Source organism: Scylla paramamosain, chromosome 32 (assembly GCF_035594125.1).
Source record: "Scylla paramamosain isolate STU-SP2022 chromosome 32, ASM3559412v1, whole genome shotgun sequence".
Taxonomy (NCBI): domain Eukaryota; kingdom Metazoa; phylum Arthropoda; class Malacostraca; order Decapoda; family Portunidae; genus Scylla; species Scylla paramamosain.
This window is the reverse complement of record NC_087182.1, coordinates 17,369,881-17,386,027: the sequence shown is the minus strand read 5'-3', so window position 1 is coordinate 17,386,027 and position 16,147 is coordinate 17,369,881. Positions and strand designations below refer to the sequence as shown.

At 41.3% G+C, this 16,147-nt stretch overlaps 2 protein-coding genes across 5 annotated transcripts in view; one reads left to right on the top strand and one right to left on the bottom strand.

The window, feature by feature from the left end:
- The window catches only part of LOC135089304 (cubilin-like), a 47,804-nt gene that overhangs the window by 12,682 nt on the left and 18,975 nt on the right, over positions 1-16,147 (top strand). Inside the window, exon 3 of one of the 2 annotated variants that reach the window (XM_063984807.1) lies at positions 8,177-8,279. In XM_063984807.1, coding sequence (XP_063840877.1) covers positions 8,177-8,279 — 103 coding nt within the window. Of the gene's footprint in view, positions 1-7,964; positions 8,280-16,147 lie in introns of those variants that run through there. The other variant, XM_063984810.1, reaches the window with a different exon arrangement.
- On the bottom strand, positions 2,544-9,535 carry LOC135089306 (UDP-xylose and UDP-N-acetylglucosamine transporter-like). 3 transcript variants are annotated; one of them, XM_063984817.1, is made up of 10 exons: positions 9,394-9,535; positions 8,979-9,099; positions 8,393-8,535; positions 7,769-7,920; positions 7,087-7,200; positions 6,404-6,506; positions 5,708-5,839; positions 4,743-4,898; positions 3,588-3,748; positions 2,544-3,147 (listed from the first exon to the last, which is right to left on the bottom strand). In XM_063984817.1, the coding sequence occupies exons 4-10, from the start codon at positions 7,843-7,845 to the stop codon at positions 2,895-2,897; spliced, it is 996 nt and encodes a 331-aa protein (XP_063840887.1). In that variant the 5' UTR covers positions 7,846-7,920; positions 8,393-8,535; positions 8,979-9,099; positions 9,394-9,535; the 3' UTR covers positions 2,544-2,894. The 3 variants fall into 3 exon arrangements, with proteins under 3 accessions (XP_063840887.1, XP_063840885.1, XP_063840886.1); XM_063984815.1 differs by lacking the exon at positions 8,393-8,535 and having other exon boundaries at positions 9,394-9,534; XM_063984816.1 differs by lacking the exon at positions 9,394-9,535 and having other exon boundaries at positions 8,979-9,225.

Here is a 16,147-nt window from a genome sequence, read left to right as displayed (position 1 = left end):
AGCCTGTTGGTTTTTCTCTCATCGCATATTCGTGGATTGGAACATAATTCAAACTTCGCTGTTCAGAAATATTGTGATTGCAGAACTGGTAACTTGGGAAAATAAATAAATAAATAACACAGCACGATACGAAATGTAATTAGTTAGTGCTAAGACATTAGGGAGCTTTAAGAGAAGATTAGACGGGTTTATGGATGGGGATGATAGGTGGAAATGGGTAGATTTATTTCATACAGGGACTGCCGCTTCTTACAGCTTCCCTTATTTTCTATGTTCATATGTTCTTATGTAATTCATAATATGAATAATTTTAACATTAGGATACGAGTCATTATCTTTCAGTGTTGTGATTTGCTTAACAACACTATTGTTTAAGTGATATTAACATCTTGAAACAAAATTATGTTCATACCGTGATGCAAAATTATTCAAACATGTTATTAATGGAAGGGTTAACTCGTATCTTCACTCTTTCATCCCTAATATTGATAAACTGTAACTCTGTCTCTTTCTGTTTTCTTCCATCCTGTTCCTCCCTGTAGCTTCTGTTCTTAATCTGCTTTAACTTGAATAATTTTCGTATTCATGAGGCCTTCACTCGCCACCACTTCGTCCTATCCCTCATCACTGTACTCATACCTCACTCCAGGACTTCAGTTTTCAGTTTGGGTCCTCCCTGAAGCTTCTCTTCTTAATTATTTCACGAGAGAAGTATCAAGACACATAGACATCCAAAACAAAACTGGCCTAACCATTTGTCATTCTTTTCTATCATATTATTTCTGCGGATTGGCAGTTTTGCATACTTTTCTATTTTTTCCTTTACTTCTCTGTCTTTCTTCCTTCCTTTCTCCATTTTGCCGGCCTCCTTCACACATGGGAAAAGAGAAATTATTTTAACATAGTGAAAACCCAAAAGTATTTCCGCTTACTAAATTCCTGCATATAAATGACCGAGAAAACTTAGCGCATTTCACCCAGGAAGCGAAAAATTATTATAAAAGCTTCACAGGGAAAGGAGAAACACGTAGGCATGTAGGAAGATAAAAGCTGCGAGGTGGAAAAAAAGTTTGACATGAATCCAAATATAAAATAGTCTTTGTTAAATGTTCCTGTCTGAATGTGTGACGCGTGGGAGGGAATGTGCGCCCTTAAGGAACAGAGAGAGAGAGAGAGAGAGAAGAGGGGACAGAGCGGGGGAGGGGAGGAATAAACAAGGTACAGAAAAGGAGAGACAGAGAGGGAACACGACTATGAGTGACTAAGGGAGACAGGGAGAGGAGGGGAACAGAAGAGGGGAGGAGTGACAGGAGGGAAGCAACAGGAGGGGAAGACACAGGTAGAGACCCAAGACCCAGCAACAGCCTGACATTGACCTTGAACAATAAATGGGTGTGGCTCCTCTGCCCTCCTTGCGGTGTACCAATTTTACCGCCTCGCTCGCCTGGTTCATTCCATTCCGCTCCTCTTCCTTCCCTAGTTTTAACCGGATCACGCCATCTTCCCTCCGCCTTGTCTTGCGGCGCCTATACATAGTCAGTTAAGGAAAAACGAAAGGCGGAGTGGTAATGAATATTCTACGGAGAAGGAAGTAAAAATTAATGGAAACTAAATGAAAAAATAAAATAAAAGATAATTTTGTCTGGGTAAATAAGTAAGAAAATAGTTACGCATTTAAGAAAGAATAGAAAATTATAGTATGAATGGAAGATTTCACCAAGCAAACTAAAAATAAGTACATAAATAGATAAATAATTTAAAACGACAAGCATTTATAAACATATGATACTCCCATCACTCTTAAGCTAGCTGTATTTTTATTTCTTTTTAATACCCTAGACTCAATTCTTCATCTAAGCCTTAGTCACACCAAGTATAGGGTTCAGAGAAGTATCGGCCAAAACATTAGTAACAGCGATGGTGGTGATTACTCAAGAGCGGCGGAGTGTCTTTGGTGACAGGTCCATCAGGGTCTTACGGTACTGTAGGCGTTGGTTCCTTCACTGGGCAACCGGTTTTAGGCACGTGATTATTTTCGGGTTGTTGTCATGTCCACTGCCTCTGCCCCGTGCCCACAAGCCCCTCCTTGCCCCGCCCCACCACGCCCCTGCACCTCCAGCCCACCCCTACTGTCCCTTCACCTCCAGTTCTCCTCTGCTCTCCCTTCACCTCCAGTTCTCCTCTGCTCTCCCTTCACCTCCAGCCCTCCTCTCTCTCTCTTGCAGCAGCCCGGTTTCACTGTGGCAACAAGATGGTATTTTTAGCAGGTCGTAGGAACAGTTTTTAGTGTATGGAAAGGTGGCACAGAGAGAGAGAGAGAGAGAGAGAGAGAGAGAGAGAGAGAGAGAGAGAGAGTGTGTACCGTCCCCTTCATGTTTAAAATTAATGTCATGCTTCCATAAAAAAAAAAAGGTGTTTTCTCCCCCATAAAAAAAATGTACAAGTTTCCATTATGAAAATTATTTAAAGGGTATAGAATTAATGAGGTTATTAATTCTATACCCTCTCTTTTTGAAAGGGTCAGTGAAGGGCAAACTACATGATAAAAATTAATGTTTATTGTTCTGATTTCCCACATTTCTAGTTTAGGTAGGTAGAACACACACACACACACACACACAATGATCACTACTAATACAGCCTATCTGGCAGTGAACCTACTAGAGAGAGAGAGAGAGAGAGAGAGAGAGAGAGAGAGAGAGAGAGAGAGAGAGAGAGAGAAAGTAAAATAAAATTAAGAAGGAAAGCAAATAAAAAAGGAAGAGGACTGGAAATAGGAAGACAATAAAATAGGATAAAAAAAAGACTTGAAAAAGAGGAAAAAGAATTAAAAATCTCACAAAGAAATGTGAAAATAGGAACACTTGAGAATCACAAACATAAATACAAAGAGACTAGCTTGTTTTACTCTTCTCACTCGCACTTCTACTAGACAAAGCCTCCCGAGTCTTCCCAATGACATCAGTGAAAAGCAGTGTGCCGGCAAACACCAGGAACGTTCCGGCCCAGTGCTGGAGGGTGAAGGGGTTCTGGAAGTAGATAATAGAGAACACAAGGGAGAGGAACTTTCTTAGGGTGAGCACCAGGGTGACAGCAAGGGCGGTGGCTTCTGAGGTGAGGCGGAACACAGAACCCACACACAGGTATCTGGAGGAGGGCTGGTTAAGGAAATAGCAATACGTATATGACTGTGTTAGATGTATAGGATGAGGTTTTAAGACACGTATCATTTAATTCTGGATGGTTCTTTTGAGCTTTAGGAACTGGCACCTCAAAGGGGCTTTTTTTTTTTCATTCTTTTTTTTGTCCTAAGCCAGTGCTCCTCTTATATAAAAAAGATTACATGAAGTGCAAAAGTTATATGGTGAAATATGTATATTCTTTTTCACTGTAAGATTACTTAAGACTTCTGTTCTTCACAATATACACTTAGAAACACCTTTACCTATCCCTATATGTATACTCTTTCCACTTAAGTGTTATCTAAGGCCTCTCATGATACCTGTTTTTCACACTGTACACTTAGAAACACCTTCACCTGTCCCCTACACCTGTTACATCACATGACTAGAGATGTAAAAGGATACTGTGTGAGGACGTTCCCAGCCAGGTAGATCCAGAGGCGAGGCAGATGAGCGAGGACAGGAAAGGCAGCCAGCTCAGGGAGGGGCAGGGACTTGTTGAACCTCTGGGCGTGGTCGATTATGCTGCCAGCTGTCATGATGAACCCAGGCAAGGACAGTGTGTGCTGGGATGGGAATGAGAAGGTCGTTTAGGTATTGTTTGTGTTTATGTTGTGGGTGTGGGGTGGGATTTAAGTGTGTGTGTGTGTGTAGTTAAGAGGCTTCATGTGTAAGAACAGATTGACTGATGGAAGTAAGAGAGGACAGGTTAATGAACTCTTTGTAATGAAAAGACAAAAAGGTAAAGCATACAGCATTTCATTGATCACTAAAAGAGCTCTTAGTAACAGACAAATGTCATCACATGGATGAGAAGGGTAAAAAGAACATCAGATTATAATCTATAAATTTGCCCTGATGTTCTTGCATAATTATGCAAGAACATCTGGATAAATTTAAAGAGAAAGCATTCTTATAAGCTCACTGAAAACCATACTAAGGATTCCATACATAGGTGGGTGTTATTGTGATAAGTTATCATGATAACAATATCTGGTTATCGGTTATCCAATAATTATTTCTCTCACGTTATTGGTTCATCAGTATCGCTGATACTTTTGGTCTCAGACTAGCTATAAACGGTAATTTTACCTTTTGGAACACGAGCAAGTTAAAGTTTTAAACTTTCAAAATCAAATGTAGTTATTTTACTTAAAACAGTACTTTTCATTAGTGAAGAGAAAGGATAAACACTGAATTTGAATTTTTTTCTAAGGTTTTTCTAAGTTTTCTAAGATAAAAATAGAAAAAAAGATTTGGATTTATTGACTTTTTTAAAATATTAATATCGTTATTGCTAGTACTGGAATTTTGGATTTATTGATTTATCAGTTATCTGGTGATAAATTTATTGACAATTATTGATTATCAGTTATTACTGATAAGGTTGTCATTATCTATTTATCAGTTATTGTGATATTTTTTCTCTGTTACAGTGCCCAGTTATGATTCCATATGACTTACAATGATACAAAGGTAAAAAAGAAGAGTAAAATATAGCATTCACACAACCTACAATACAGTGCACCATAAAGAGTGCATTGCAACCCCATAACTCACAATGAAGAAAAGTGCTTCATGTGGGTGCTTTCCATGCTTTGTATACAAGCACTCCTGGTAGATGCCCATCCTTGCTGACAGGAAGAGGGCGAAGGTGAGGATGGCAATACCCGACAGCCAGGTGATGAAGCCTGAGTCCTTATCCTCAGTCTTCTCCTGTAATAAGAGAGATTGACTTATTGATTCATAACACTGCAAAATGTAAGGAACAGGCATAAGGGAGATGATTGTTTAAATGTTGGAAGGAAGAAATCAACAGAGTTGTGTTGATTATCCAGCCAACTATGTGGTACTGTGGCTAATATAGTAGATATGCTTATATTAGGCTGAGGGTTGAACTTAAAGGACTTAACAGTAGATATAGGAAAGATGTACGAGTTCTCAAAAGTTCCATGGAGTTTTCGAAAGAGAGAGAGAGAGAGAGAGAGAGAGAGAGAGAGAGAGAGAGAGAGAGAGAGAGAGAGAGAGAGAGAGAGAGAGAGAGAGAGAGAGAGAGAGAGTAGGAATATGTAAGAAAAAACAATGACAAAATGAAGGGAATTGGATGAGAGAAGATAAAATTATGAAGGAGAGGATATATATGAAATTCAGATGAAAGGAAGGAGTGAGAGTGGGTAGGTGTGACCAATAAGAACTCATTAAATTATAACAGTTTGAAGCGGGTTATATTTAAATGATCAGACCATTCCACCTCTCAGCCCTAAACAGGTCCTGCGTGATCTCAGGTAACATAATGAGCTGTGATGGGATTGGAACGCGGCTAGGATAAAGGTAGAGATTTTGATCAGGGGAAGGGACAGGACTTAGATAAGGAGTAAGGTAACGACTGGTGACCCTACTAGAGAAATATGTTAAGAGTGGAGTGACTAACTTTGTATGCATTGTTTCATTCTTAGATGCTGCAGAGAAAGAATGACCGAATAATTCTTTTCTTTATCATTACTTAATTTACTTAATTCACTCACCACATACTCAGCCGAGGCAAAGGTGCACATGATGGTCCCCGCCGTGATCATGAACACAGACACGTACTTGGTGAGGGTGTACTTCCTGCCCATCACGATAATGCCCATCACCATGCTCGCGATCAGTCCGCCCTGGAATAGAGAAAATGTTGACGTAAGCAATATCAAAGAAAATGTTCGAACTTGAAGGAGTTACTGAAACTTTTATAACCGCTTTGGAAAATAGATATGCGTGTTGGGGAAAGATGTATTTGTATTATTGAGAAACTATGTTGATTTGATTTTATAACACACTTAGCATCATTACAGATGGGAACGTTATGAAAGCAAGTACTAGTGAACTAAGGGAGACTAAAACAAATACTGAACAGCCTTAAAATAGATAAATCAATACATGAAACAAGTAAAAAGTGAGAGGAAAAAGGGAAACATTTAAGATTATCGTGTTATTTTCGTGTTTCTGAATGCTTTTGTCTGAAATAAGAGCATTTCAAAAGTGAAAAATGTTTTCTACTCAAACCTCGAAAAGAAAGCAAGAGAAAAACGTACAAATGTGTTTCTAAGGGGAAGGAAACGATAACAATCCCTTTCACTAGTTGAGAATGATTCAAAGGTTGAGTATCATAAAGGGGGGAGGGGGAATTCTCAGTGTCCTATCACGTGTCTATATTAAATGGTTGGCAGCGGTTGACTCACGCTCCTGAAGATGATGTGTAGCGGCATGGAGATGTTGAAGCCAAAAGCCATGTTGTTTGTGACGTTGACGAGGAAGAACATCACCACCAGGATTAGGTATTCCCTGAGAGAGAGAGAGAGAGAGAGAGAGAGAGAGAGAGCGTTGTTAATCTAGTTCATCCATACTTCTTTAAATACGAAGTGAGGATGCAGGAAGAGCAATACTATATGAGCAGTAAATGTTAAGTACATGAAATGCATAACCACGTGAAATTCTCGAAATAATTAGTAAAAATATATCACTACATAAATAATGTAACGAGAGGAAGAAGAAAAAAAAATAAGACAAGAAGAGATTATTTTATGATTTTTTGTATAAAAGGACAATGAAAAATATTGTATTATTTACGAAAAAAAGCAGGTTACGAGAGAGAGAGAGAGAGAGAGAGAGAGAGAGAGAGAGAGAGAGAGAGAGAGAGAGAGAGAGAGAGAGAGAGAGAGAGAGAGAGAAAATAGAAAACGATCTAGATCTCTCATCATTCACACTTAATTGGCACCGCATTTTCCTTGATCAGTCTACGGAGAGAGAGAGAGAGAGAGAGAGAGAGAGAGAGAGAGAGAGAGAGAGAGAGAGAGAGAGAGAGAGAGAGAGAGAGAGAGAAACAGGTTGAAAAAACAGGTTATATCTAATATCTCACACTTACTTAATTGGTATCGCGTTTTTTCTCCTGCCAAAATCCATTGTGACCACAAACCCATGGAGGGCAATGAAGAGGAACTGCGAGAAGGTGATAATGTTGCCGCATGCTGGTTCATCTCTGCAGAAAAAAAAAAAAAAAAAAAAAAAAAAACGGAGAAAAAATAAGAAAAAGAAAAAAAAAAATAGCGGTCGTTTAAGTATACCACGTTTTCTGTTGTATTCAGCCACCCGTCTTATGTTTCATTTAATAGAAAACGGTAACTGGATCCTAGCTTCTAATGTGGAGTTTTGTCCGTCTGTTCTTTTTTATTTTGTCAATTAAGAAAGAATGTTAATCGTATGCAAGTCCTCAGCTTAGCACGGTTAAGGCTCTGCTTTTTTTTTTTTTTTTTTTTTTTTATCAGTCGCCCATCATCATTTCTCTTTTTCTTAGGCATAACCCGTAGATTTCTATCAGTGAAGACTGATTATTGTGTGTGTGTGTGTGTGTGTGTGTGTGTGTGTGTGTGTGTGTGTGTGTGTGTGTGTGTGTGTGTGTGTGTGTGTGTGTGTGTTACCTGACCAATTTACGTATTTGCATATTGGGCTACATTTGTGTGGTCTTATCTTCGAATCTATCATTATATATTCACCCAAGTGTGTGTGTGTGTGTGTGTGTGTGTGTGTGTGTGTGTCAGGCTACTTACTTGACGAGGAACTCCAGAAACACCACATTGCTGCAACACCCAATAAACACCATCAGAGTTGCTGTAGCGGCCCCCATGGCGGTGGTGGGTGGGTGGTGAGCGTGATGGAGTGGCTGGGTGGGCGGAGTGCGTGATGGAGTGCTGGGTGGCGGCTGTGGGTGGAAGAGAATGTGTTATGAAGTATTCTCATGAGAGAGAGAGAGAGAGAGAGGAACAGATAAATGGACGGAAAGGAAAGAAAGAAAGGAAGATATGACAGAAATTAATGAAACTGATAAGACAGAGATGCAATTCAAGGTCACGAACTGAATATGAAGTTCTCAAAACTCGTGTTCAATAACTAATAGTAAACACAACTACTGCCATTAATTAATTACTAAGTGACAATTTCTTTTCTTCTCTCATCAGATACTTAACAGGGAAGAGGGAAAACTATTATACAGCAACGCTACAATAAATCCCGAAAAAAGAAGAAACAAGAAGAGGATAAGAAGATTAAGAAACGTTTGCGGTGAGTAGTAAAAGTATTATTAAATTTATGATGTACTTGTATAATTTCATAGTTTCTACAGTTAAGTAGTAAAGAAGAAAGAAAATAAAAAAAATGAGGACTTTAGTACGTACCGTGAGTAAAGAAAGAGAAAAATGTTTGTTGCAATACAGTAGTAGTTGTTGTAGTTGTTTTTGTTTTTTGTTGTTGTTGTTGTTGTTGTTGTGGTGGTGGTGGTGGTGGAGTTAGGGATGTGGTATTGAGAAATCACCACCACCTGCGCATAAGAAATTTGTGACGATGACTTAGGGATTTGGAACTGTTCATCTCTCTCTCTCTCTCTCTCTCTCTCTCTCTCTCTCTCTCAACAGAAAATCGTATGAATTATTTGCATTCAATAGCTATAACATCTATACTGAACTAAAACTTACGTAATATTTCACTTAAAAACTAAAACCAGAGGGTAATATTTCACTTAAAAACTAAAACCAGAGGTTAAAATAGCTATACGGCATGTAAATATTAGTTTTTACAAGTCTACCCTTAAAAGTTAAAGAAAACGGTCAGACATGGGGTGACACAGCTGATTCAGATATATACATTGAAGAAATACACGAATAATTACAAAATAATTGTCAAGAAAGTACTGCAAGATATCATGAATAAAGACATGTCGATAAAATACAAGGGGTGGAGTGTACTGAATGGAATGTAGCTCACCCGGCAGCAGCAGCAGCACCAGCAACAGTAGTATTAACCAAGGCCTTTCTCCCGTCTCCTCTTCCCTGCACCACACAAGACTGTATCGCCACACTCCACGCTATCACAACTCAACGCATATCTGGACAGGGAGATAACATGGTCAACCTCCACACTTACAACCTCCCTCCCGAACTCTTAGCAGCAACTGTGGTATGAGAGGCCGGCCGGGGAGAGGGAGGTAGGGTGGACGCGGGGCAGGAGGTGGCGGGTGGGATTGCTATGGGTTGCCTCGGGCGACCAAAGCAGCCGGTGGCGGTGAAAAGCATACCTACGCTGTATATTATTTCCCTCGTCCCCTGCCCGCATTTCTCCATCCTAGCTGGTGTATGAGTAATTAAGGGCAGATATGTGTGTGATGTGATGAGTTACATACCGAGGCAGCTTGAGTAGAGTGGCGGGTTAATGAGATAGGTGTTATCACTCCCCGCCGCTGCCAGACGTGTGTGCGGCGGACGATGAGAGGCTGGGCTAACGTTCGCGGGTGGCTGTCCTCTCTCTGCCAAGGTGTCTCTGCTCTTTCCCAGAGAGATACCGCCCTTATCTGTAAAGCTTCTCCTTCACTATGCTTTCCTTCCTGTTTCTGAGTACTTGGTGTTCTCTCCCTTGCTCCTTTCTGCGAACTGTTGTCTGATACCCGAGGCGCTGTCTGTTCCCCTGTCCTTTCATTCTTCCCGCGCATCTCTCTCTTGGCCTTCCAGTGTCCTTTCTCCACCCAGTATTCACCATGACACATCCCTTTTATCCTGTGATGATTGTTTAGGTGACTCTGCAAGGTTAGGTTAATAGGGGGAGCTGTCACATGTGGAGAGATTACACTTTGATAATAATTGTGAAGAGTCATTGTATTTTGCTCGGAGGTAGAAACATGTTAACATAGAAAAGAGAGAAAAAATAAATAAAACTGGCCTGATAGCAAAGATAGATAGAGATAACGGCAGTAGTAAAATCTCTCTCCTCTCTCTCTCTCTCTTCTCTCTCTCTCTCTCTCTCTCTCTCTCTCTCCTCTCTCTCTCTCTCTCTCTCTCTCTCTCGCTCGAGGTCCTTCCTTTAGTGTCCATTACCATTACCTGTCTGAGTTCTCCACCCTCGCTCACTTGGGAACCTTTTAACCTCTCTCTCTGTGTTAGTGAGATTCTGGTCTGGTGGTTATTTTTCTTCTTCCTCCTCCCTCCTCCTCTCGTGTTTCAAACATATCCATCTTTCCGTGCTGGCATTTTCTATCAACCTATCTTTTTATCTATCCTAGAGAGAGAGAGAGAGAGAGGGAGAGAGAGAGAGAGAGAGAGAGGAGAGAGAGAGAGAGAGAGAGAGAGAGAGAGAGAGAGAGAGAGAGAGCGTGGGAAATCAGTACGGAAGGAGAAAAAAATTAAGAAGTGAGAAAAGATTTCGTAAACAGGTGTGGTAATTAAAAGGTTGTCACCTTCACATTGTTACCTGTAGCCCTTAAAGAGCCCGTAAGGAGGGAGTGGCTTAAGGGGTCACGACTCGGGGTCACCGCTGCCCTACCTGGGCTACCTGTATACCTTCTTACCTGTTCCCTTGCCTCTCGCGCACGACTGATTTTTTTCGTCTTTCGCTGTCGTGTATAAGCTGAACTGAGTAGGTACGGCTTCCAGAGAGAGAGAGAGAGAGAGAGGAGAGAGAGAGAGAGAGAGAGAGAGAGAGAGAGAGAGAGAGAGAGTTGCAGCAAGATTAAATGATACTGGAGTGTTACCTGAAGGCGCTACTTCCCCCACCGAGAAATTGTCGTGAGTTGAGTATCGAGCTGGTGACTTTTAGGTCACGAGTCGAGTGCTGTACCACGAACCCACCTGAGAGAGAGAGAGAGAGAGAGAGAGAGAGAGAGAGAGAGAGAGAGAGAGAGAGAGAGAGAGAGAGAGAGAGAGAGAGAGAGAGAGAGAGAGAGAGACTTGTAAATGTGCCGCTTCTGAAGATTGTAACGAAGAGAAAACTTTAATTATTAAGTTTAATGAGTTAGCGGGCATGTCTCATAACTCACCTGTTCAGAGTGTGCGCAGGTAAGATCAGGAGGATAGACAGACAGGTGAAAAAACTTAGAACACATAGGAACTTAAACTGAACTTGAAACTGAACTTAAAACCGTTAACACTGACGTCGCAAGGCACCGACATTGAAAGCAAAATATTATTATAACCCAGAGAGAGAGAGAGAGAGAGAGAGAGAGAGAGAGAGAGAGAGAGAGAGAGAGAGAGAGAGAGAGCAAGGACGGGGCATTTAGAGGAAGTATTAGCTGGTCATGTTCACCCAATTACATCACCAGCTATCATTACAACCACTCAGGAAGAATCTGATCGTGTTGTGGTTGGTTTCAGTCAGCAAGGCACCAATTCATCTAGTATTATGTTCCCTGAGATGCGCCGTGTTGTAACTTAGGGGCTGGATGTGTGAACTGAATGTGTTCCTTATCTACGGATGCTGGACTGCCCTGTACACCCCAGGAGCTTTGGCGTCTCACAGCTGTTGAAATATGCGGCCAGCTGTGCTATGCCTAACCTCCTGGGGTGTAATAAGGTGGTCCACGATATCCACCAGAGACCAACGGAGAGAAATTTGCCATGTGTGATGCCGAGAATGGTGTGTGCGTGTGTGTGTGTGTGTGTGGGCCGCTCTCTGTAGGGTTGTCGGTCTGGTGCGTAGATAAGATAGATGGACGAAGAATTACTCTGCTGGAATGGTAAATTGTTATGGTTTTGTGCAGGTATATGTGAGATAAAATAGGTAGATTGATGTATATGGAGTTTATACCTCTCTCTCTCTCTCTCTCTCTCTCTCTCTCTCTCTCTCTCTCCTCTCTCTCTCTCTCTCCTCTCTCTCTCTCCTCTCTCTCTCTCTCTCGCTCTCTCTCTCGTTCCTACAGTTTCTCTCCCTCTAGTCATACTCATCTTTATAGTCATTCAGTGTACGTATAAAACCTCTTCCTTCTCCCCACTCTCCCTCCTTCCTTCCCTCTTTCTTTTTTGCTCTCTCTTTCCCTCCTTTCCTTCCCCTCCCTCCGTCTCTCCTCTCATTTTTGCCCCGTTCTCTACAACTCTGACTTGAAATCTTTCCACAATAGACCAATAAATCTAATCTATCATTATAACCCACCAAAACCCTTTATTTCCAGCTCGTAAATTCACGCGAACTGTAAGAAGGGTGAGGGTAGAAAACAGTACTCAATAGATGGCAGCATTGAGTAGCTCTCCAGTTTCCCCCCGATCAGTCAACGCCACAGGATTGCGTCATAGCCTGAGGGGCCAATTAACTTCAAATACGGGAAGGTAAAAGCCAATGAAGAGGAAAGAGCTTAGTGGAGGTGCATGAGGGAAGCGTTTTGCTGTTTTTTTGTTAGTTCCCTGCTGGATTCTTCTGGTGTTCGGTTGTGACTCAAGACTTCTGGTGATTTCAAGGTTACAGTGAGTTAGTGATATTCAAAAAAGGGAAGCTACGTGTAAGAAGTCATTAAGCATAAGCGTGGCAGTGTGTATTTCACGTGTATACTTAAGCCATCCTTGTCCATCTAACTTAACTGTAGCGTGGAATGAGGAAGAGAAGAACAAACAGCAGCAGACTTGTTGATACTCACGAGGCTGTAACAAGGGAATGAGTGAAGGAGATAACGAGTCTTGTGAGTAGAGAACCTCATATCGTGTCGGGAATTGCGCCAGGTGACCGCCAGGTAGTGTGCCTTGTTACCCTTGTTACCTGTGATGACGTGTACCTGCACTGGGGCGTGATTGGTGAATGGTTAAGTGATTAGATGGTTGGTTGGTTGATGGTTTGGTTTTTAACACAATGTATGGGATGTGATTGGCTGATTGAATGAATAAGTGAACAGTTTACTGATTTACTTATTGACTCATTGATTGATTGGGTGAGTCAGTCAGCAATAGACTAAATTATTTATTGACTTGTTGATTAGTTGATTGATTGATTACACGTATAATTGACTAACTGATAGGTTTGTTGCTTGGCATGTTGATTGATTTTTTGTTTATTTATTATTAAAATTATTCATTTTACTTGTTCATTTGTTTATTTATTTATTTCTTGAGTGGGGACGCCGCCAAAAGAGGGTCATACGTGTGTGTGTGTTCAAGCAGCGTCCACTAACTAGCGCTGCTAATTGGGTCGTTAATAAGTCATGCTATTCATATCTGGGTTACTCTCTTTAATAGATATTAGTTGAAGCGCTCCAAGAAGGCAGTTACATTAGGCCAGTTGATACGTATCAGAGAGAGAGAGAGAGAGAGAGAGAGAGACTTAGTAGAACAAGTTTTATTTTTCTTTCGTTAACATCCGCTAGTTAATTTAAGACCAATGATAAACACATTTCATATAACAGTGATATGATACTAATTGATGGCTGAGGAAGAAGAAAAAAAAAAAAACATGGTGTAAATTGTCATGTTCAGATATTTTATGCAGCAGGTTTTTTGGATTCAGTAAACATTTTCTCGTCGAAGTTGAGGTGAGGCGAGGTGAGTTGAGGGTGAAGTAAGGTGAGGCTGGAGTCTGGACACGCCCATATCTGCACCATTGGAAAAACTCTTAACCTGGTATAAAAAAAAAAAAAAATGTACGAAGAAAAGAAGAAGAAACAAACAAACTGGTGAACTATTTTGACAGCATAGAAAAGTATTAATCTTCAGGTAAGATAAATAAATAATATTAATAAAAACTGACATACACACACAGTTCTGCATTTTCATCACTCCTACTTATAACAGGGTTGGAGTTTTCTCAGCAGTACCTGGAGTCAGCGAAGCGTGGAGAACGAGTATTATAAAACTATTGGGCCCAGCGCAGCACACTTAAAGCAGACTGGGTGCGTGCCTACGTGAGGTGCTGCGGTGAGGTTGGCATGTCTGCGTGCCAGCCTCGGGGCGACAGGTTGGCAAGCTTGATAATAGTAAGCACTTAATGGCGACCCGGATGTGACGTCAGGGTGTGTCTGAGCGAGGAGGGGAACTGACGGTACGGGAGGTTACGGATCACACGAGATTAGTCACCCCTGATATTTTTGGGACGGGTTAGGATGCGCGGGTTTAGGCTGTTAGATGAGGTTAGGTTAGGTTAGGTTAGGTTTGATTAGGTCGTTAAGTTAGGTTATCTATGGATCTTATCTTTGTATCACATGAAGATTAGTCACATTAGCTATTCATGGGTTGTGTTGGGATGCGTCAGGTTAGGTTGTTAGATAAAGTTAGGTTAGGTTAGGTTAAATTGTGAGATGAAGTCAGATTAAGATAGGTTAACCCTTTGATTAATATTTGGTACATGTATCCTTAATGTCTATTCAATCTGAGACATCTTTACTTGTTCTACGGCCACCTTCAAATTTTAAACTGGACAGAAATTGCAAAATCTATTCTTTTTAATCCGCTTCGTTCTTGTAGATACTTATTGCCCCTGGTGCTGTTAATTATCTCGTATCGCAGTGAAAGGTTAAGTTATCAAATATATTATAACGTACCTCTGCTAATCTGATCTAACATGACTCAACATAACCGTATTATACCAAAGTTAATCTGGCTTAGCATAATCTCAACTAATCTTACTAGACCTAACTTGACCAATCTCAAAAGAAACCGAGACAGCAAATCTTCTCGTGATCCAAGATTATCTCACCTGATCTGCGTGGCTGAGGGACGGAGCGCGGGGTCAGGTGACGAAGTACCAGAATCAGGTCACTTTTTTTCATAGCACCCGATAAAATCAAATAAGTATCACCACCACCACCGTCTGAATCTCGTTTTTTATACCTTATCTGCATTTCCCATAACAATTCCCTTTTTTATCGTAATTCTTTAGCGGGATGCGTATCTTTTATACTCAGTACCTCATTGCCCGGCGTGGGACTCACCAAAGGATATCTTGACAGGATCAGGACGGGAGGGAGTGGCGGGTGAGACGGGCTGACGGCATAGAAAACGGAGTTGATAAGAAAATACTTTGCACTTTTGGGTGTTCGCTGTTTCTGCACTATGATTACTTGGGTGGATGTTTGCGGGGAAAGGCGGGTGTTGGTTTGTGGTGGTGTGTGGTGGCTTGTGGTGACGCTGGAGAGTTATTTGGGAGGGAAGGAGGGAATGGTTTGAGGGGGGGGGAGCGGTCTGGGATGATTGGTTGTAGTGTTAAGGTATTATTGTGGTTATTGTGTGCGTACTGTGATGTGATGTGGTGGTGGTGGTGGTGGTGGTGGTTGTGGTGGTGGTGGTAATGATGAGTACTTGTTGTTGTTGTTCCTGTTGTTGTTCATCATCATAACGATCTCCATTTGTATTATCATCATCATCATCATCATCTTCTTCTTCTTCTTCTTCTTCTTCTTCTTCTTCTTCTTCTTCTTCTTCTTCTTCTTCTTCTTCTTCTTCTTCTTCTTCTTCTTCTTCTTCTTCTTCTTCTTCTTCTTCTTCTTCTTCTTCTTTCTGTGTGCGTGTGTTGCCCTTTTTGTTGTTCATCCAGTGGTTTTTCTTTTTTTGATCATCCTCCTTTGTTTCTTCGTCCTGTCTCTCCTCCTCCTCCTCCTCCTCCTCCTCCTCCTCCTCCTCCTCCTCCTCCTCCTCCTCCTCCCGCCCCGTCCTCCTCATTTCCTTTCTTTTCGCTCTTTTATCTCCTTCATCCTCCTTCTAGCTGAGCTTTCCTGGCTTCGGCTTTTCCCTCCCTTTTATCTTCCTCCTCCTCTTCTTCCTCTTATTCCTGTTTTCCACCGCCGACTTTTTCTTATCAAAAGCTCCACAACACAACCTCAGGCTCACAACACCACTATACACTAACAGCGCAACACTCACAACACAACCTCACTTTAACATTTATTCTGAGCTTCACAACACAACCTGGTACTCACAATACAACACTTGCAACACGACCATAACAGAACCTCACACTTACAAGTCAACCTCACACTAACACGTCACACTCACAACACAGTCTCAGTATATAATGCAACACTTACACCACTCACCACAACGCAGCTTCACACACCATAATGCAAACACCTGCAGCACATCACATCACAGCAGAACGTACACACATACACACGTTTACTCAGTCTACAGTACTTAAGTGAAATTCTGTAAAGGATAAAGAATGGATGATAAACTTACTTCTCTAACTTTTTTTCG